Here is a 23,379-nt window from a genome sequence, read left to right as displayed (position 1 = left end):
TATGGTCCACTCCGGGTTTTCAATTACCGCTCACGGAAAGTGCATGTCAGGCTACAGCTGAATAGGTAGACAGGTAGAATGGAGACACTTATAATGCAGGTAGGGCTGGGCGATATAGATATAAAAAAATATATCGATATATTTTTGAAATGCGATATGGAATTAGACCATATCGCATATATCGATATAGTTCAAATTTGCGCTGTGATCCTTGCTCCCCTCTCCTCCGCTCCTCCTTTTCCACTCTGCGTGCGTGTTTATTAGAGCATGTTGTGTTATGAGAGGCGATTCATGACTACTTCAGAAAACCCAGCACAATAGGAACTACCAGGCAGTGACATAAGTGTACGCTGAAATAAAGTTTTTCACCTCAGAAAAACTGACTTTCTTGTCCTATCAGTTCTCGTAGCGCACACTCAATTGCACGCGCAAATGCAGCGGCGCGCGCTGTATCGCCTCACTGATCAAGCTTGTGCAAAAGAAACTACGAGCATGCAACGCCGTTACGTTGTAAATTACCCGAAATAAAAGTAATGCAGGGATGATTTTCATTATATTCACCAGGAGCAGTTTCCATGTTTCATTAACAGTTATAGTTAATATTGTGTATTCACCATGGTAACTGTCGTTTCCATATTAACCCCAAAATGCCACTATTTTTCTTTGTATTTATTTTTTATATTTTTAAATGACTGTAGTGGCTCATACCAACATTGTATTAACAAAAACTAGTTTGGGACTGCTATTTAATAGCTTTCTAGCACCATATAAACATTAGCATAGGCCTAATGTTTACTAGTCTTTACTATTAGTCATATTCTTACAATTTATGTTAAGTAAAGGGGAAAAGTACTTGTGTGTGTTAACAAATTTTGTGTAAACGTGTTATGATTTGCCTATATATAATATTTTCCCCTTTACTTAACGAAAGTTTAAGTAAAGGGGAAGGCTTAGCGAAATGGGGGGAGAATGGCAAGCCTTTTAGTTTGTGGACTAAAAAAATCAAACAGCCAGGTACGTGTCTTTGCACAGTATGTCACAGGAGACTTCAATATGGCAATAATGGTGCTAGATGGAATAAAAGTGCTAGGTCACCATCAATCAGAAGCTAGTCACAATGCTGCCGTTCGTGCTCTACAGTGTACAGTACACATGCTCCCTGCCTGGTTTTCATAGATTAAAATAGCTTTTAAAATACGCCTACTGGCAATATTAAAGTGGTTTAAAACGTCTCCCCTTAAAACGCTATTGGTCTCGACTATGTAAAAAGTTAAAGGAATATGACTTGGCCTAAAAAAAAATTCAGTCAAAAGAATTTTTTTCACTTTAATCCCTGAAATTGCTCAAAAATGACGTTCGAATATTCCCTCTAAAAAAACACATATTCGAACTATTCGAACATCTGGTTGCGTATTTTGTCAATGACGCGCATTATGTCAATAACAGGACACATTAATACAAAGAGACATAACTACTTGTATAGGTAGTTTATTTTTAAGTTTAAACATATTTGACATATATTGCCTACACAAAAACAAGTAAATCAACTAATGGCCAAGACCGCAGACCTCACTCTCGCTCGCTCACTCGCACTCGCAGGCACTCTTTCTCTCTCGCCCTCACCTATGCTGCGTTCACACCAAACGCGAATAGAGTGTCTGGCGCGAGTGATTTCAATGTTAAGTCAATGTAAAGACGCGTTTACGCGCGTCTGGAGATCTTGGGGCGCGAATGAGGTGTCACGCTCGCTGCGGTTCATAACGGTTTAAATGAACAACAAATATAAGCAAATGTTGAGTGCTTTTTTCCCCCCATAAATCAATCCGCGGATCACGTGTGTGCCGAACCGAAGATATTGATCCGAACGGATCGCGGATCAATGATGATCCGTTGCACCACTAATTCATAACCATCAAAACACCATTCATAACCATCATAACACCATTCATAACCATCATAGCACCATTCATAACCATCATAATACCATTCATAACCATCATAACACCATTCATAACCATCATAACATCATAACACCATTCATAACCATCATAACACCATTCATAACCATCAAAACACCATTCATAACCATCATAACAGCATTCATAACCATCATAACACCATTCATAACCATCAAAACACCATTCATAACCATCATAACACCATTCATAACCATCAAAACACTATTCATAACCATCATAACACCATTCATAACCATCAAAACACTATTCATAACCATCAAAACACCATTCATAACCATCATAACACCATTCATAACCATCAAAACACCATTCATAACCATCATAGCACCATTCATAACCATCATAATACCATTCATAACCATCATAACACCATTCATAACCATCATAACATCAAAACACTATTCATAACCATCATAACACCATTCATAACCATCATAACACCATTCATAACCATCATAGCACCATTCATAACCATCATAATACCATTCATAACCATCATAACACCATTCATAACCATCATAACATCATAACACCATTCATAACCATCATAACACCATTCATAACCATCAAAACACCATTCATAACCATCATAACAGCATTCATAACCATCATAACACCATTCATAACCATCAAAACACCATTCATAACCATCATAACACCATTCATAACCATCAAAACACTATTCATAACCATCAAAACACCATTCATAAACGGATGGTAAATTGGGCATCAAGACCTGCAGTGTAAACAAGGCCTTATTTTCTGAATAATAATTTAACTTTTTAAATGTATTAATTTAAACTAATTATTAGGCTATAATTTTTACCACACGCCCCACACTTTGAAAACCCCTGGTTTAAATGAATACATTATTAGCTTACTGCGTGATTTGTATATTATGTAAATTTCTGAAATGCATAACTTAGACTCATGCATTTTCTGCTGCTTTGAAACAATATTGTGAAAGCGCTGTACAAATAAACATGAATTAAACTGAACTTGTAGGGTGTTTAAAATCAAATCACTTTTTGACATTACTGAATATATAAAATAAAGTTTTAGTTTAAACTATTTATTATAGCTGAGTATTATATAATTATTTATTATATTATAATATAATTATTATACATTTAATTATAGCTGAAATAATTAGTCTTTTTTTTCAAGTAATGATGTTTTTAGTTTTAGTGCACATCATCAACATCCTACATGAGCTGATCTAATGTATAGCTTGGATGCTATAGATATTAGACATTAATGTCTATAGTTCTTTGATCAAAGCTCTGTAGTTTTAAAACATATAATGCAGTGCAATACAATGATTGTCAGATGAACAAATAAACCTTCCTCAAAAGCTTGGTGATCATATTTGATACTCGTGATTTTTATGATAAATTATGTCTGGACAAAGGACGTTTGTACAATTATACTGAGGGACTTTTACTTGATAAAGAAGGTTATAGGTTCTAATGAGTCACGATCTAATGTATAGGTTGAATGCGATGTAAAGGCCGATTCACACGGACGACACACACTTCACCGGATCAGTGTGTTCACCGAGTGATCATGCGGAGTGTCTGAGAAGTGACGCGCTGTAATCCGGTGATAGTCTGCGTCAGTCAGCGTGAACTGGCCTGAAGTGGCTCTGGATGCTGAGTGAGTGTGTGTGTGTGTGTGTGTGTGTGTGTGTGTGTTCAGAGTTGGGGTGTGGAGGGGTACCACCTGTGGGTGATCAGCAGCTCAGACTCGACTCCTGTGGAAGCGGAAGGAGACGACAAGCTCCAGCAAGCCGGCATTCTGCAGTTTCAGTTCATCAAGAGCGCGCTGACCGTCAACCCGTGCACGGTGAGACACACACACACACACACACACACACACACACACACACATCCATCACTGTCACTAGTTTAAACACAGACGCATCTGCATGTGTGATTAGAGTTCAGGATTAAATGTGTCGTTTAGAGTCTGATGTGTTTCAGCTCCTCATGGACTCTTAAGTTGACTCGTATGAAAAGATTTTTAATGTGGCCAGATGTAGTTTTAGATTATTTGGTAACACTTTACAATAAGGTTCATTATTTTTACATTAAAAACATAAACTAACAATGAGCAATACCGGTACATTAGTTACAGTATTTATAATCTTTGTTAATGTTAGTTAATAAAAGTCCAGCTGTTCATTGTTTGTTTGTTCATGTTAGTTCACAGTGCATGTTAACAAATTTAACCTTTGATTTTTATAATGTATTAGTAAATGTTGGAATTAATATTAACTAAGATTAATAAATGCTCAAGAAGTATTTTTAATTTTTAGTTCATGTTAACTAATGAACTTTATTGTAAAGTGTTACCTTATTTATTGAAGATAAACTTTGTAAAAAGGGTCTTAACGTTTGTTAATGCATTGGCTAACATGAACTAATAATGAGCAATATATGAATGTTAGTTAATAAAATGCAATAAGTCACTGTTAGTTCATATTAGTTCACAGTTCATTAACTCATGTTAACAAATGCAACTTTTGAAATCATACGTATCTATTAACATTAGTTAATGCACTGGAACTAACATGAACAAAAAGTTAGCAATTGTATTTGTTGGAATTTAACAAATATAAATATTATAAATACAAACATTAACAAATATTTTTTATAATATATATTGCTCATTTTAGGTCATTTTATCTAATGTATTTTCTAATGTTAAAATTGAGAACATGTATTGTAACGTCTTTTCATTTTCTGTTCATGTTTTGCAACATTTGAAGCTGTTTGCATTAACTATAATCAGACAAACTTTAAATGCTCCATTATGCTTTGAGAGAGACCGAATCTCATGTAACAATAACAAACATTTAAGAGAAAATGATCTAAATGAATAGGAAAATCAGTGTTTTGATGTAGAAGTTGTTAAATTCTTGTCAGATTATTATAACCACATTATAAGAGGCTAAATTGAATGGGGGGGGGGGAATTAATTGCATGAGTGTTTTTGCTGTTTATGCACAAGGAACAGTGATGATCAGATGTAAGTAGGGGTGGGGGAAAAAATCGATTCTTAGATGAATCGCGATTCGGGACGTGGACGATTCTGAATCGATTCACAAATGTCAAAAATCGATTTTCTAAAAAAAAAAAATTCTAATAACGTAACATTGACGGAACGCAAAAGGCGGAACTCTGAAGCGGACGTGCACGTGCGCGGACAGTCTGTGGCGTGCACATAACAGAGACGCGCACATAACGGACGCATGATGGCTGTGCGCCAAATGTGCAATGCCAGTCACAAAAAGTTACATTTTGACTGTAAGTTACTCTCTGCAGATGTTCATTCACTTTCTTTGTATAAGCTGTTTTTGATTGTGGTATACAGCAAACATTTCAAGTCATAACTCTTTATTTTTGTTGTGTACTATAAGTCAAGAGCGACTTTGTATGTTACTAATTATTCAGAATATGCATAAGTCCACAAGCATTATACATTATGATAGCTTCTGGTACATAATTCTATATTTTTGAACGAAAACTGTTTGTGAATTTGCTACAGCAAAATGTTTTTTTTTTTTTGTATGAAGGATTATATTGCTAATTGGAAATAACAAGAGGATGTTGGTTAGAAGTTAAATGCTACTATGCTAGAGATTCAGAATATGCTGAAGTTTGTATTAATTTACTACAAGTATGCTGCTAGTACAAGCACACATTTATTTTCCTGTTGGTTCTCAGCAATGTTGGGACATATGCTGGCAAATGTAACCTTACAGTTGACTTGCCAAATCACTTCCATTTGTTTTATTAATAAAATTAATATAGGAAGTATTAGAAGTAAGTTCGTTATGGGTCATCATAAATACTTTGCTTTAAAAGTACCAAGTAAAAACATTTTTTCAATGTTTTTGATAAAAGGCACTTCCCTGAGAATTGAACTTAATAAATGTGAAAAAGACACTTTAATGTCTGTCATTATGTTTGTCATTCTGTATAGCAAAGCAGATGAGAGTAGATCATGATCAGAAACCTGATTAGAAATCATTATGAATAAAATCGAATTGTTTTGAATCGAAAATCTTTTTGAATCGAAAATCGATTTTGAATCGAATCGTGGCCTCAAGAATCGGAATCGAATCGAATCGTGAGATGGTAAAAGATTCCCACCCCTAGATGTAAGAGGGTAAATGCAGTATTGATGGTCGTGTGTGTGTGTGTGTGTGATCAGAGTAACCAGGAGCAGGTGCTGCTGCAGGGAGAGGACCGTCTGTATCTGACCTGTGGAGACCCGACTCAGGCTCACAGCGGGCCGGATAAGAGCTCGCCTCGGGACACTGGGACTCCTCTGCACCGGCCCTCGCTCTCCACGCCTCTCTCTCAGGGGCTCAGCACTTTACTGGGACACAAGCACTGGCAGGTGGTTCAGGTACGTCACACACACTCCGAGCTCCATCACACGCTCCAGATGGTTCATCTCAGACTCTGAAATATGCTTCTGTTCCTCTGAATCCTGCAGATTCACAGCACATATCTGGAGACCAACTGGCCCATCAGGGTAAGAACCGCCACACTGGCGCATATTCTCAACACTTCATGATATTTTATACTATTAAGACTATTTTAAACTGTTTAAACCTTGAATGATCTATAATATGTGCACTACAATATATGTGTTACCTCATGCAACAATGCAATATGACTTTAATGGCTATATGTGCAATATATATTCAAAGTGCAATAAATACATCTCAATATAAACTAGCATTCAACAGTTTGGGGTTAGTAAAATCAATACTTTTATTCAACAAGAATGCAGTAAAACGATCAAAAGACATGACAATTATTTATAATATTACAAAAGATTATATTTCAAATAAATGCTGTTCTTTTAAATGTTCTATTCATCAAAGATATCTCAGTTTCCACTAAAATATGAACTGTTTTCAACACTGATAATAATCATAAATGTTTCTTGAGCATCAACTCATCATATTAGAGTGATTTCTGAAGGATCATGTGACACTGAAGACTGGAGAAATGATGCTGAAATTCAGCTTTGATCACAGGAATAAATTACACTTTATTATATATTCACATAGAAAACAGATGATTTAACTTGTAATAATATTTCACAACTTTTTACTGTATTTTTGATCACATAAATGCAGCCTGGGTGAGCAGAGAATCTTACCGACCCCTTTTTGAACTTTTGAACAGTAGTGTACATTTGATTAATCAAGGCGATATATTTATGTGTAATATTGAATATATTTTAAAGTATGCCTTGGTCTATATACTTGTAATTCTTCATTTTTAATGTTTAAGTGTCCCTTGCTCACTGAAAGTTGCTACAGTTTCACTTTTTTTTATAACCACACAAGTTTGTAATGTTATGATTCTCCTCGTCGATGTTTGCCTCGGTTCATGGCTTATAACTCTTCAACAAAAACTTTTTAAAATCCCTTTGGGGGTAAAAATTAATGGGCAAAATTCCAGAACCAGCGCTGCTAAAAAAGTGGGCGGGCATTGCTCTTTATAGATGTAGATATGCAAATGTGGGTGGTCATATGTTAATGAGCTGTTCCATTTGGTTCCAAAAATCCAGTTTTTCATGAAATGAGTGATTAATCTGGCTGTCTGTGTTTAGTTTGCAGCGATAGACTGGTCTGGTCAGTGTGTGGCCGTCGCTGGTCGCCGTGGATTTGCACATTATTCTTTATATTCCAGGAAATGGAAACTGTTCGGTAACGTCACACAGGTAAACGTCCCTCCATCAGTGTGTTTTCATTTAAAAGGTAAAAGCCTGTGATGGAAACTTTCTTAAATGATGTGTGTTTTCAGGAGCAGAATATGGCGGTGACGGGCGGTCTCGCGTGGTGGAACGACTTTGTTGTTATTGCGTGTTATAATTTCATCGACCGGCAGGAAGAGGCAAGAACGCTTGCATTAATGTTCCTCTGATGTCTCAGTATTGATCTGTGTGTGTGATGGACTGTCTTGTGTTTTCATGGCTTTAGCTGAGGCTGTACGTGCGCTCGGCTAATCTGGATAACGCGTTTGCTAGCGTCACCAAACTTCACGCCGACACACTGTTGCTGAACGTGTTTCGTAACGTGGTGATTCTGTTCCGGGCCGACTGCTCTATCTGCCTGTACAGCATCGAGAGACGACAGGACAGGTGACACACACACACACACACACACACACACACACACACACACACACACTGACATAGATCATCTGGAATTAATGGACTAGTTCATTTTGTAATAATCCATTAAAAACCCAGCAATTGTTATTAAACCCTGTCATCATGAAATTCACTGGTGCTACATTTAAATTACTAAATGAATATATAAAAGAGAAAAACATCTGCAAAAAACAAAGCAAAAAAAAACGCTAAAGTAAAGACACATTTAGAAATGCTATTTATTTATTTATTTATTTATAATTTAGTGTTTTTTTTTTATATGCATTTATTTTTATATAAAATATATATTAAAAGTTAGCTTTTTTTAACGTCTCTTTTCTTTTCTGAATGAACTAATGGATCAATCCTGTGTTTCCAAACCTTGATTTTCCTAAACAGTTTTGTCATAATAATGGAAAATGTCAATCAATAGAAATGGTGAATAATTATGTTTTATTCTGTTATTTCAAGCACTTTGGTGCTCCATAGATATGACCCAGAATGCCTGTTTTAGACTATTTTATGTTTTTTGTACACGACAAGTGTTTTGTAAGATGGATGGATGTTTGTTGTATTTGTCATGAACATGTCTTGATGTTTCCGCGTGTGTGTCATCAGCCCGAACCCGTCGGCCAGTGTGGAGCTGTTGCAGGAGGTCTCGATGTCCCGCTATATTCCTCACCCTGGTCTAGTGGTGTCTGTGACCCTCACGTCAGTGCGGACCGAGACCGGGATCACACTCAAAGCCCCGCAGCAGGTACACACACTCTCAAACACTCTCGCACACACTTGCACACTTTCACACACTCATGCACACTCTCATATGCACACTCACGCACTCACTCACACACACTCTCACACACTTATGCACACTAATATGCACACACACTCATGCACACTCACGTACACTTTCACATGCACACTCACACACACTCAAGCACACTCACACACGCACACTCACACACACTCAAGCACACTCACACACACACTCGTACTCTCGCACACTCACACAGTCACTCACGTTCTCACATGCGCACTCTCACGCACTCACACACTCACGCTTACGCACACACTCACGCATACTCTCACACATTCACTCATGCACACTCTCACATGCACACTCACACACTCATGCACACTCTCACTCACACACTCATGCACACTCTCACATGTGCACACTCTCACATGCACACTCACACACTCATGCACACTCTCACATGCACACTCACACACTCATGCACACTCTCACTCTCACATGTGCACACTCTCACATGCACACACTCACACACTCATGCACACTCTCACATGCGCACACTCACGCACACTCATACACACTCACGCACACTCACGCACACTCTCTCACACACAGTCACGCACACTCTCTCACACACACACTCATGCACACATACTCACGCACACACTCCTGCATGCGTACTCATGGCCCATGTGTGTGTGTGTCAGGCCTGTTCGGCTGAGAGTATCCTGTTGAATTTGGCTGGTCAGCTGATCATGCTGCAGCGAGACCGATCCGGGCCACAGGTACGAGAGAAGGACACGCCAGCCAATCAGACGATGCTGGTGAGTCTGATGCCCCGCCCCTCATCCTGATCCAATAGCGCACAAGAGTGTTCGGTTCTGTGAGGAAAGATCTCATTCTTTTTCTTGATAAGGAAATTATAATTAATAATAAAATGATGCTGAAAATCAGCATGATTTTCCTCACAGATGGTTAAAGGTTGTGCTTGTTAACATTAGTAAATGCACTGTGAACTAACATGAACAATGAACGGCTGTATTTTTATTAACTAACGTTAATAAAGATTAATAAATACTGTAACAAATGTAGGTAACACTTTATTTTACAGTGTCCTTGTTACATATGTTACATGTACTTACCATAGAAATAACAGTAAATTATGCATAATTACATGCAACTAACCCTAACCCTACAGTAAGTACATGTAGTTAATTAATATTACTCAGTACTTAAATGTATAATTACACTGTAACAACGACACCTTCAAATAAAGGGTAACCCAAATGTGTTGCTCATTGTTAGTTCTTGTTAGTTAAAAAAAAATCACAGAAAAAGTGGGCGGCGCTGTTTCTCTCCCTGAATGTCAGTCTGTGATGGTGGTCAGTTATCTGTCTCTTGACTAACGCGTGTCTCCCTCCGTCAGCCGTTCTGTGCGCCGGTGGTTCTGGCTCAGTGCGTGGAGAACGTCTGGACCACATGTCGCAGCAACCGCAAGAAACGGCACCTGATGGAGGCGCTGTGGCTCTCGTGCGGAGAGGCGGGGATGAAGGTGTGGCTCCCGCTGTTTCCCAGAGACCACCGCAAACCCCACTCGTTCCTGTCGCGCAGAATCATGCTACCCTTCCACATCAACATCTACCCGCTAACCGTGCTCTTCGAGGACGCGCTAATCCTCGGCGCCTCCAACGAAACCATGCTATTCGACGGCCTGAGCTCGTCCTCCGAGACGCTTGAGACGCTCTTCCCGTTTTGCACGGTGGAACGAACATCTCAGATCTACCTCCATCACATCCTACGCCAGCTGCTAATGCGTAACCTGGGCGAGCAGGCGCTAATGGTAGCGCAGTCGTGCGCGGCGCTGCCGTACTTCCCGCACGTGCTGGAGCTCATGGTGCACGTGGTTCTGGAGGAGGAGGCCACGTCTCGAGAGCCCATCCCCGACCCGCTGCTGCCCACCGTGGCCAAGTTCGTCACCGAGTTCCCGCTGTTCCTGCAGACTATCGTCCACTGCGCGCGCAAGACCGAGTACGCGCTGTGGAACTACCTGTTCGCCGCCGTCGGGAACCCCAAAGACCTGTTCGAGGAGTGTTTGATGGCGCAGGATCTGGACACGGCCGCGTCGTACCTGATCATCCTGCAGGTGAGGCCGGAACCGAGAAATAAACACACAATTTAACAACAAAACACTTGAAATAAGTCATTATCTGTAGTTGCTCACCATTTATGTTTATCTATTTTACATCTTCAGTAGTTAAATCCACTTTAAATGGTCTGTGATGAAATAAATAAATCAAATTAAACATTTTCATGTAAAGATGCATTAAAGGAAGTATTTTGTAAGATGGATCCAGGAAAACTTTCATAGTTTTTATCACAAGTACACTACCAGTCAAACGTTTTGGATCGGTAAGATGTAGAAGTCTCTTCTGCTCACCAAGGCTTAATTAAAAATACAAAAAGCAGAAATATTGTGAAATATTATTACAATGATCAATTACCTGATCATCCTGCAGGTGAGGCCAAAACAATAAATATTCACCCAATTTAAGAACAAAACGCTTGATATATATTCTGAAAATACTGAAAAAATTAAATAAAATACTCTTGAAATAAGTCACCATTATCTGTAGTTGCATCTTCAGTAGTTTAACCCACTTTAAATGATCTGTGATGTAATAAATAAATAAATTCAATTAAACAGTTTAATGTAAAGAAACATTAAAGGAAGTATCTTGTAAGATGTTCCCAGGACATTTTTATAGTTTTTTATCACAAGTACACTACCAGTCAGAAGTTTTGGGTTGGTAAGATTTATGTTTTTAAAAGAAATCTCTTCTGCTCACCAAGGCTGTGTTTATTTGATTAAAAATACACCATCAACAAAAAACAGTAATATTGTGAAATATTATTATAATGTAAATCAGCTGTTCTCTATGTGAATATATAGTAAAGTGTAATTTATTCCTGTGATCAAAGCTGAATTTTCAGCATCATTACTCCAGTCTTCAGTGTCACATGATCCTTCACAAATCACTCTAATATGATGATTTGATGCTCAAGATATATTCCTCATTATTATCAATTTTTAAAACAGTTATTTACATACATTACATGTATTGATGAATAGAAAGTTCAAAAGAACAGCATTTATCTGAAATAGAAAGCTTGAATAAAGATAATTCATTTCACATGTCTAAATATACGATTGTTTATGTGACCTCTCATGCTGATAATCATGTATATAATGTATCATATTTTATCATTTACACTGATTGTATGAACTAATGGAACAGTCCTAAACAGCTTTTTCATAATAGAGGGGGCATCTTATTGAATAATCCTATTTTATTCATATTATTTTGATATTTGTATGCAGAATATGGAGGTTCCAGCTGTGAGCCGTCAGCACGCCACTCTGCTCTTCAACACGGCCCTCGAGCAGGGCAAATGGGATCTGTGTCGTCACATGATCCGCTTCCTCAAGGCCATTGGTTCAGGGGAGAGCGAGACTCCGCCCAGCACACCCACCACACAGGTGAGCAGACGTCAGATGGTGTGATGATTGGAGGTGTGTGTGTGTATAGTGTTGAGATGCTCGTGTTGAAGCTCATGTGATGATTGGAGATGTGTGTGTGTGCAGGAGCAGAGCTCTACGGGAGGCTTTGAGTTTTTCCGTAACCGCAGCATCAGTATGTCTCAGTCTGTCGACAGCATCGCAGGAGGGAAGTTTAACCTGCAGAAAACCCTGAGCATGCCCTCCGGCCCGTCCTGCAAAGGGTAACACACACACTACACACACTACACACATGCAGATACAGGGCTCGACATAACGCTTATCCGGGACAAGTGGATTTTTTTAAGGGGAAAGCAAGGTTGTGCTGTCGAGGCTCTCGCAGCCTTATGAGGAGAAATGGAGACAAATGAGCGCAAAACACACACAAAGATACTCTGTTAACATACTGCGGTAAACATTCAAAATGTGGAGTTTTTATATTTATAACATATGATACAGTTTAGCAACATCACTCTACCAAGAGTGCTGAATACATCACGATTGAAAATGTGACACTAATTTCATATGACAGTTCAACAAACAAGTAATTAAAATTAGGTCACTTACATTTTAGACGCACTATTGACTGTTTTTGTTCTATTTCAGCAGCGAAAATAGTTCCAAACAAAGATCACAGAGGAACCATAACGCATCTCACAGGAACACACAACCGTGTTTCATTACTGAATGATTTAGCATTTTTGACTCATTCATAAACAACTTCCTCATTCTTGAATGATTCAGTCGTTTGAACGAATCGTTTTGAATAAATGACTCAATGACTCACTCATTAAGATGGTCACCTGCCGCCACCTACTGGTGGTTTAGTTTCGTTTTTAAAAGTATCATTCTTTCCAACATTTCTTATTTGTATATTAAAAAAATATTTAAAGCAATCTCATAACATAATTTAATGCAGTTGTAATTTTTCAGTGCAAATTATTTAATTTTATTGGTAACAGCCTTATAGTGTATTATTATTCTAATTTAGTTTATTGATCAAATTTAAGAATTAAAAATGAAAGATGAAGCATAAGATTAGGGTGGAAAATGCCCTTTATAAAGGTTAAAATATCATAAATATGCAGATTTAAACATGTCAAAACTTACTGAACACTGATAAGAATATTCCTTCAGAATAAGTTATTTATAACACAAACAAAATATTTTTTCCTGGACAAGCTCATTTTTTACTCGGACAAGTGAATGACCGGTTTACTTGTCTGAAGGACAAGCACATGAAAAGGCTTAATGTCGAGCCCTGAGATAGCTAAGAGTGATTTAGATGTTCCTCTCACAGCTTTACCAGACAGTAGCACAGTGTTGGGAGTAGGGCTCTAATTGTAATTACAATTACCGGTACAAGTAATTGTTTTTTTTAAATGTGGTCGATTCAAAATCGATCCTCAAAGGCCACAAATAGATTTTTTTTCCATATTTATTTATCTATCATCCAAAAGCCAGTGTTAGTTTTCCTCCACTGTTCATAGGCTTGCATGTTACAGCTAATGCTGTGAGATTTTATGTGTGTTTTATCTTAAACATAAAATAACCTGATCTTGTTTGATCAAGTCTTGCGACTGTTCTGACTTTTCAGCATCAATTTTTCATCTTGCATCAAAATCCTGTCTTCGCTGAATGTATTTGAATTATAGAGTTGGGTTCTGTGTTAATGTACCCTAGTGTACTTAAAATAAAAAGAGTTTAATATACAGGTTAATAGCTCTTAATTTCATATTATGAATTAACCATTTGTATGAACTTATGTTCACTGTTCTTTTTTTATAAATATAGGATTTGTATTAAATCTATATTCAATGAGTCGAACTGGAAATCAAGTTATGAATCAAAATCGTATCGAGAATTGAAATCGAATTGAATTGAGAGCTTGCGAATCGAAACTGAATCGAATTGTAAGCCCTAGTTGAGAGGTCTAATTCATTCAGATAATGATGTGTGTGTGTGTGTGTCCTCAGTGGTGAGCGCTGGTGTAAGGACGGCGACTCCGCGGAGAACCTCTACATTGACCTGATGCTGTGGAGACACGCGCGGCTGCTGCTGGAGCAGGTCCGGCTGCGGGACCTGGGCTGTTTCTCCGCTCAGCTGGGCTTCGAGCTGATTGGCTGGCTGTGTCGAGAGCGCACGCGAGTGGCCCGCGTCGATGATTTCGTCACTGCGCTCAAATGCCTGCACAAGGACTTCCTGTGGCCGTTTCCCGTCATCCCAGCATGCTCTATTAGCTCGCCACTGAAGAACGGACGCTGCCGCCCAGGTGTGTGAACCATTTTTCCTCCAGTTATGCCATAATCTGTAGCACAAGACAGGATTTAAACTGCAAATGCTAATATATAATAAATATGATCTATATTAATTTATCATTGTGTGTGTATAAATGAAATTTAGAGAGAAAATAAATAAAAAAAAGTTCGTAAAAATATATATTTTTTTTAGTGCTGGGCAACGATTAATCACATTCAAAATAAAAGTTTGTGTTTACATCATTTATGTGTGTGTAATATTTTATATATAAATAACAAATTTTTCTTAAATATACATGTATGTGTGTGTATTTTTATAACATTATGACTTTCCAATCACATGAACTCTCTCTCTTGCCGTAGTGTTGAGTTCTCGTTTGCTGAAGTCTCAGTCTGCGGACAGTTTGCTGAACAGTGACATGGACACCACACCCCCTCAGGTCACCCCAGCCAATCACAACTGGCTTGACGGCTTGGGGGCGGTGCCTAAGGAACTAGACTCCGCCTCCTCTCACGGAGGACCGCAGACCCAGGAGGCTTTTCTCTCTCCTCTTATTAACAAAGGTAAGAGAATAAAATCTGTCTGTCCTTCTCTATCTCTCTCTCTCTCTCTCTCTCTCTCTCTCTCTCTCTCTCTCGCGCTCTCTCTCTTGCTCTGTCTTATGTTTCTTTTAATTAATCCGTTCAGGAGAGGAGTACAGCATCGGTTCAGCCACGGACCTCACTGAGACCAGTTCGATGGTGGATGGTGATTGGACGATGGTCGATGAGAATTTCTCCACCCTCAGTCTCAGCCAATCAGAGCTGGAGCACATCTCTATGGAGCTGGCCAATAAAGGGCCGCACAAGAGTCAAGTGCAGCTCCGGTGAGTCTTCATGAGATCATCAACCGATAACCAATCAAATCACTGACTGTGTTTGACATGACAAGGTGCTTAAAGTGCTTGAATGTGACTTTTTGAAATGTAAGTCCTGGGAAACCCTTGAAACCAGACATATTTATGAAAAGGTACTTGAAAAGTGCTTGAATTATTTAAAGACAATATATGTGAAATTAGTGTTTAATTTGATCGATAAAACAATCGTTTCACACTAAATGAACGCTGCGGTCCGTCTGATATTGATATAGAGCCATTTCTCACACTGTGATATTGCTCATAAATATCCAAGGATATGATACAGCTTTCATTCTTCAGCTCAATCATATATTCATCAGTTTGAATAAGGAAAGCGATATCTTTGTCATAGCTTCCTTTCAGTGGTTAAAGTTTCCACAGTCATTGTGTGTGCTGCACTTTATTTGTACCATTTTTTTATTGGTTTATTTTTGTTTATCTGTTTACCTTTTTTAGAATTTGAAAGATATAGATATTGTTTGATAAGTGAGATCTCTGATTGTATTCCTTGAAAACCAAAAAAGTAGAGCTTGAAAAGTTCATTAATTTCCTCTTACAGTGTCTGTACGAACCCTGGTTATCATACATGCGTGTGTGTGTGTGTGTGTGTGTGTGTGTGTGTGTGTGTGTGTGTGTTTCTCAGGTATCTCCTGCACGTGTTCATGGAGGCGGGCTGTCTGGAGTGGTGTGTGATCATCGGGCTGATCTTACGGGACGCCAGCGTGATCAAGCAGGTCGTGGGCTTCTTGGACAGTCCAGAGGTCCCGGCAGAGACGGTGCAGAGCATCAGAGCCGGGCTGATGGCGGTCGACCTCTGGGTCTCGTCTGATTGGTCAGTGTAGATATACACTACCGTGGAAAAGTTTGGCGTCGGCAAGATTTACTCGTGTTATTGAAAGAAGTCTCTTCTCATTTATTTGACCAAAAATACATAAAAAAATTATTACAATTTAAAATATCTGTTTTCTATGGAAGCTTGTTTCCGTCACAGAATAAAAAATAAAAAAGGTAATTGCGACTTTTTATCTCAGAATTGAATGATTATATCTCACAATTCTGACTTAATTGCGAGTTCTGGCAAACTTGCGATTGACTTTTTAAGTTACAATTCTGAAGAAATTATTTGTTTACTTAGAATTGGGCTTTATATCCTACAATTTTGAGAAAAGATGTCAGAACTCGTAATTAAGTCTGAATTGCGAGATATAAACTCGCGATTGTGAGATAGTCACAATTATCTTTTAAAATGTTTTATTCTGTGGCGGAAACAAGCTTCCATAGTTTTCATGTGAATGTATGCAAACTTTGTTTCAGCATCATTACTCCTTCAGAAATCATTCTATTATGATGATTTGATGCTCAAGAAACATTTATGATTATTATCAATGTTTCATATTTTTGTGATACATTGATACATTTTATTTTTCAGGATTCTTTGATGAATAAAGTTCAAAAGAACAGCATTTATTAAAATAGAGAGTTAAAGTTGAGTCAAAAAGGGGTCGTAATTACTCTCACAATTAAGTCATAATTTAGTTAGTCACTTTTGATCAATTTAATGCATCCTTGCTGAAGAAAAGAAAAAAAATTCTTTACAATTTTTTTTTTCGATCTTTGATATTTTGAATTTGGACCGCAGTGCCGACCTCGGCCACTAGCTGTCATTCTTACAGACTGCACCTTTAACTAAAATAGGAAACTAATGTTAACTAGCGAACCTTATGGTAAAGTGTTACCCATAACCCATGTATAATGTTTTAAGAAGTTTCACTCATTGATTAAGGTTGCAATGGATGTGTTTATTTCATGATATACTCACTGACTTCCTCTCTGATGTCATTTCCTGTCAGTTTGGGCTACAAGCCGTTCCTGCACCTGATTGGCCCGCAGCTGCTGAAGCTCTCAGAGGTTCCCGAGGAGCCGGTTCAGCCCGAGCCGTTCCAGCCGAGCGGGGCCTCGGAGCCCGAGCCCAGAGCCGAGGACGCCCGCGGGGTCGTGACCTCTGCCCACCCGCTGCGACCCCGCGGGGCCGTGACCTCTGCCCACCCGCTGCCCCTGGACGGCCCCTGTGGAGCCAGCGCTCGACCCCTGGAGGACACGCCCGAGGAGCCCGCGCAGCAGGAGGCCCTGGAGGAGGGGGCGTACGACTGCACACTCTCATGAGTGTGTGTGTGTGTGTGTGAGAGACGCTGGATGAGGGCTCGTACGACTGCACTCTCTCATGACCAGTTACGTGTGTGTGTGTGTGTGTGTGTGTGTGTGTGTGTGGTCAAAAATACCGACTTAGGTACCAAGTCGGTACTGAAATTTTAAAATTGTGAGTCTTTGAGCGCTGATGAGCGGAATCATAAACGCCTCTGATTGGACGTTGTGTTCACGCACCCGTCAGACATGTCTGTGATTGGCTACAATGATCAACGCACGGGAGTGTTTTCTTTCAAACGCTCGTGTGTGTGTGTGTGTGTGTGTGTGTGCAAGCGCTCGCTGAAGAGCCTCATTGATGTATATTTACAATGTTTTTGAAGCACTGATCATTGTAGCCAATCACAGACAGATCTGATGAGCTTGTGAACACAACGGCCAATCAGAGGTGTTTATGATTCCACTCATCAGTGCTCAAAGAGTCACAATTTTAAAATTTCAGTACCGACTTGGTACCGAAGTCGTTACTTTAGAGAACACTAGTGTGTGTGTGTGTGTGTGTATGTGTGTGAGCCGCTGGACGAGGGGTCGTACGACTGCACACTCTCATGACCCGTCTGTGCTGCTCCCTGACCGGTTACACGTGTGTGTGTGTGTGTGTGTGTGTGTGTGTGTGTGTGTGTGTGTGTGTGTGTGTGTGTGTCTTTTTATTTGATTGCGGCTCCATCCAGACTGCAGTGTCGTGTGCGTTTTGCAGTGTTTTCTCCATCCTGTGGTCAAATGCGGCGTCATGTTTTTCTCTCTCTTCACTTAAACACTGCAACAAAAATAATAATAATATTTGGGATTTTTGTCTTATTTTGCTTTTGTATGTTCCAGCACAAATATCTACATTTTCTTAAATGGACACGTTTACTGGAGAAGCGGCAGAAGGACTGAAGAGGAGTCAGAAACATCAGATATCTGTGCTTGTTTTAACCATAAACTTCTCGTTGATAAGATATGAAGTTGTTTTCAGATTCTAAGTTAAGTCCAGGCGTAATCAAACTCACACATTATTTATTTCTCAACATTATTTTACAGCCAAGATGAAAAAAAAAATCTGTTCCTGATATTATTAGATGTGCAGTTTCATCACTATATTAGTATATTTTCTTGAATTAAGTATACATTTTTGATCATTTAAGTTGTTTTATTGTAAAACAAGACTTAATCTTCAGTCATTTCGCTTCTCCAGTAAATGTCTTGATTTAAGAACGTTTGGATATTTGTGCTGGAAAACAAGACGAAACAAAACTCAAAATAAGACAATTTTTTTTTTTTTTTTTTTTGCAGTGTCGTTACAACATCAGCTCTCGCAACCAGCTTTACACCAAATCATGATTTCATAACACACACACACACACCAGTGCGCACACACACTCACTCACTCACTTATGCACACACAAACACACACCTACTCAGTCACACACCTACACGCACACACACACACGTTTCTCCCTTCATGAGTCAGATGTAGTGTTTATCACAATGATTTTTTTTTTTGGTTTGTTTTTGCTCTGGCTTCATGTTTTAAAGCTCATCATGAAATATCAGCCCTTGTTTTACTGGCTGCAGATGTACATCTGAGGAAGACTGACCTGTTTGACCTCTCAGATCTCCATCATGTGTGTGTGTGTGTGTCGTCTTCTCTTCACACTGCAGGTTTAGCTGTTTTTAAAGCGTCCAACACTATATTGTTCTTCTTCTGCTCGTGTTCCTGATGTGGAGGAGGCGTCTTTACTCCACCGCCGGGATGATCATGTTATTTTCCTGTCATTAATCTGAAACGTGCGGTGTGTCATCACTATATCCCGACTGACAGCATTACTGCTTTTCTCCTGAATTGTTGCAGTTTTACGTTTATTTATTTGAGGAGCATCTGGACAAAGAGACGGACGTGTTCTTTGGTTTCAGGGAGTGATTTGTGTGTGTTTTCCAGCATCTGAACGGCGTCAGTATTACACGAGTGTTCAGTGTTCGTCTTCATGAACTTCGCCTTCAGAACGGACCAAATCATCTACGCTTATGGAATGCCTTCGTATTATGATTATTATTCTAGTTCTTATGCATCATTGACAGTCGTCGTCCGAGTATTTAGCAGCTTTAATGAGACGCTTCTTTATTTTAATGTTTTATTTCCCCCTGAACGGCTCAGACGAGCAGCTTAAACCAGTCCGAGGCGGTTTAAACCGGTTGAAACCAGCTGACAAGTGCCCGAATCCCAGTAAAACCAGCGCTTTCTTCTCCTCCTGACACAGCTTTATGTTCTCATGAGGAACATACGCAGTGATGATCATGATATTCACAAACCAAAGAGCGTCTGGATGTGTGTGTGTGAGATTCACTGACATGTTCATGGTACAGATTACCCACAATCCCTCTGTCCCGCTGACGTCACTGGACTGATGTTGAGCTGGAGGGTTTTATCTGGACGTTTCTTCTCAATGAAGTGTACAGAGAGAGTTTGCTGTACAATAACTTTTCTACTCAGTTTTCTATATTTCCTGTACATAAAGAACAATAAATTATTTTTTAAACATCACGTGATCTGTATGTTTTCAGGAGTCTTCATATGGAGCCGGTAGCAGAAATTAATACTTTTATTCATCAAACACACATTAAATGTATCAAAAGTGGCATTTATAATGTTACAAAAGATTCTATTGCAAATAAATGCTGCTCTTTTAAACTTGATTTCACAGTTTGCATAATCATATGAAGCTGTTTTCAACATTGATAATAATCAGAAATGTTAATGATCATCAAATCCTCATATTAGAGTGATTTGTGAAGGATCATGTGACACTGAAGACTGGAGAAATGATGCTGAACATTCAGCTTTGATCACAGGAATAAATTACACTTTACTATATATTCACATAGAAAACAGCTGATTTACATTATAATGATATTTGTTTTAAAAATTACTGTATTTTTGATCAGATCAATCCAGTCTTGGTGAGCAGAAGAGACTTCAGAAAACATTCAAAATATTACTGAGGCTAAAAATAGCTTCATACTAAGTGAAAAATATTAAAATTGTTAACTGAACAAATGAAGGAATGAAAATAGACAAATGACAGGAGACAGAAAATGATTTTGTTATAGAAAATTGATTTGTCTTGCAAGAACAATTCAGTGCAGCATATGAGACTATAAAATAACAATCAGAACCAGACAAATGAAGACTTTCACAGGAACTCAAACTATGACAATTATTACACACAATTACTGAGTGATTCGTGGACGTCAGAACAACAGTGTGTGTGTGTGTGTGACAGTGACTCATCAGAATATGACAAACTGATGAAGAGTCGCATTTCATCCTTAATTCTTCAGAGTGGATGTTATAATGAATTATTCTGTGTATAATTGCTGTAGTTTGTCAGACATGCAAATATAACGAACAAGGTTTCTTAGTAAAAGCTCCCATAAGACCTTGATGTCTAGCATTAATACATATTTAAAAAAGCAGAATAACAAAATAATTCTCATTGAACAAATATCATCCCAAATAAAAACACAAAAGCAGGTTATTATAATAATCACCAGCATTAATCAAACATTCACTAGCTTATCATTTGAAATCTGAGACTAAGAACCACTTGCTTGACTTGAAATTAGTTTGAGATTCTACAATCAAAAAGTGCTCGATTCATTAGACAGAAGAAACCCGATCTCAAGCTCATCAAACACGAACATCGTCGAATAACCATCAGAAATGTAATTACAGCAGCATGAATTATTATAATCTGGTAACACTTCACAATAACGTTCAATCTGTTAACTACACTCATTAATGCGTTTAATAATCTTAACTTTAATTTCAACGTAGCGCGTCTATTAATGCGTAAAGCTACAGTAACGTCTAGTTATATTTTTGAATCCTATAATGAATGTTTTATGAGCAATAGAATCATATTCATTTGCACAGAACCACAGTGTTCTTCCGCTAAACGCATGCAGGTTTATTTCTAACCACTAGAGGGCCGAGAGTTGCAGAAATGCATTAGTTGTGTTAATTAATGCTGTGAAAATATTGTTAGTTGATGTTAGCGAGAGCATTATAACTAACAGATGAGACGTTATTGTAAAGTGTGAGTGAAACTGTCAGTTTAATCTCTCGAAAGAGCTTGAAATCATTCTAATGTAATAATGAGATCAACATCTGTAAATCCAGTTCAGTCCTGTCGCACTCAATCTTTATTATAATAAGAACCATTCAAACATTAGGTACCATCCATCCTGAAACTCAAGTAAAACTGCAAGAACTTCATCCATCAGGCGAATAAAGACTCTGAAGTTTGCATTTACTGTAGTAGTAATAATAATAATAAAAGAGTTATTAATACAGGTAATTTTTAAGACTTCAAATCCAGTTCAATCCAGAAGAAGCTTGACACCGTTTTTTTTTTCTGCTGCAACAACGATAAAAAAATAAAAATAAACATACAAACATGAACAATTGTCCGATGCTTAAAAACGAATAGGCTAAATAAAAAAAGCACTTGTGTCTGAATGTTTTGCGTGTTTGTTTGGATCCAGCTGAATATGTGCGTTTGAACTCAATCTGAAAATAAATCTGCACATAAAACACCAAGAACGAGTAAAATGGCTCGTTCACGTCACGTCTGAACGACCGCCATCATCACGAGATCACCGACAGGAAATGACATCATTAGCGCAAGGATCTGTTGACTCGTGATTCTGACATGACGTGATTGGGAGAAAACTCGTCGTGTTTGTTCCATTGGAACCAGTGAATCTCTCAGTGGGAGAGACGTGAAGCTACAAGACCAGCTGAAACCACTTAAGACCAGCCGAGTCACATGACCACAGAAACACTGATACGACCAATCTCAAGAAACCGCTCGAGATCATGTGACGTCACAATTCACCTCCAAATCGAAATTGCGTTATTTTTATGACAATTAAACACCTTCTGTCCAATCTAACTTTTGCAAAAAAAAATAAAAAATAAATAAAATTATTATTGAAATTTCTAAGAATTAATAAATCATGGTAGAATTTGTTGTTTTATTGCAGCATTTTTAGTTTAAATTATTTGAATTACAAAAACAAAAAGTAAATTATTTTTAAATGTAATTGCATTTTTTTCCTTTTGATTTTGTGTTGAAATATGACCCAGATAAATAAAATAAAATAAAATAAAACACTGTGCGTTGGTTGATGTGAATAAAGGAGCTTGTACGTGTTCACGGGTCCGCAGTGAGCGGTATAAGTGTGTGTGTGTGAGAGTGTGTGTGTGTGTGAGAGAGATCAGGGCCCTCAGTATCTGTACATGTGGTATGTGCTGATCCATGAGGATGGGAAGGTCCAGTCTGGGAATCTCTTTAGGAACGACTCGAGCGGGTCGGAGCGTCGGTCCGGACCGGCGAAATAATGAGCGGAGACGGCCAGAGAGATCGAGCCCTCGTCAGGAGACGCGTCTGAAGCTGTGGGTGACTGAAGACGAGACACACACATCACACTATACACACCTCCCAATCACATCACACACACTATACACACACTCCTCAGGGTAAATCTGTGGTTCCTGAGCTCCAACTCA

The 23,379-nt window shown here is 38.5% G+C and overlaps 2 protein-coding genes across 2 annotated transcripts in view; one reads left to right on the top strand and one right to left on the bottom strand.

Moving 5' to 3' along the window:
- The window catches only part of ric1 (RIC1 homolog, RAB6A GEF complex partner 1), a gene marked incomplete at its 5' end in the record, with an annotated part of 40,040 nt that extends 19,691 nt beyond the window's left edge, over nt 1-20,349 (top strand). The window contains 16 exons of the mRNA XM_081390479.1: nt 3,678-3,824; nt 6,198-6,395; nt 6,486-6,524; nt 7,617-7,727; nt 7,811-7,900; nt 7,987-8,147; nt 8,778-8,916; nt 9,621-9,737; nt 10,340-11,056; nt 12,293-12,451; nt 12,557-12,693; nt 14,446-14,741; nt 15,091-15,291; nt 15,416-15,593; nt 16,267-16,455; nt 17,474-20,349. Of these exons, the coding sequence (XP_081246605.1) occupies nt 3,678-3,824; nt 6,198-6,395; nt 6,486-6,524; nt 7,617-7,727; nt 7,811-7,900; nt 7,987-8,147; nt 8,778-8,916; nt 9,621-9,737; nt 10,340-11,056; nt 12,293-12,451; nt 12,557-12,693; nt 14,446-14,741; nt 15,091-15,291; nt 15,416-15,593; nt 16,267-16,455; nt 17,474-17,786 (3,192 nt within the window). The 3' untranslated portion in view covers nt 17,787-20,349. The remainder of the gene's footprint in view (nt 1-3,677; nt 3,825-6,197; nt 6,396-6,485; nt 6,525-7,616; nt 7,728-7,810; nt 7,901-7,986; nt 8,148-8,777; nt 8,917-9,620; nt 9,738-10,339; nt 11,057-12,292; nt 12,452-12,556; nt 12,694-14,445; nt 14,742-15,090; nt 15,292-15,415; nt 15,594-16,266; nt 16,456-17,473) is intronic.
- A 1,124-nt stretch (nt 20,350-21,473) lies between these two features.
- ermp1 (endoplasmic reticulum metallopeptidase 1) overlaps nt 21,474-23,379 on the bottom strand; it is a 45,048-nt gene continuing 43,142 nt past the window's right edge. The window contains exon 15 of the mRNA XM_081391327.1: nt 21,474-23,273. Coding sequence (XP_081247453.1) covers nt 23,097-23,273 — 177 coding nt within the window. The 3' untranslated portion in view covers nt 21,474-23,096. The remainder of the gene's footprint in view (nt 23,274-23,379) is intronic.

This window comes from Scardinius erythrophthalmus, assembly GCF_964197995.2.
Source record: "Scardinius erythrophthalmus genome assembly, chromosome: 17".
In the NCBI taxonomy this organism is placed as follows: Eukaryota; Metazoa; Chordata; class Actinopteri; order Cypriniformes; family Leuciscidae; genus Scardinius; species Scardinius erythrophthalmus.
The sequence above is the reverse complement of the archived record's forward strand: the minus strand, read 5'-3'. Positions and strand labels throughout refer to the sequence as shown.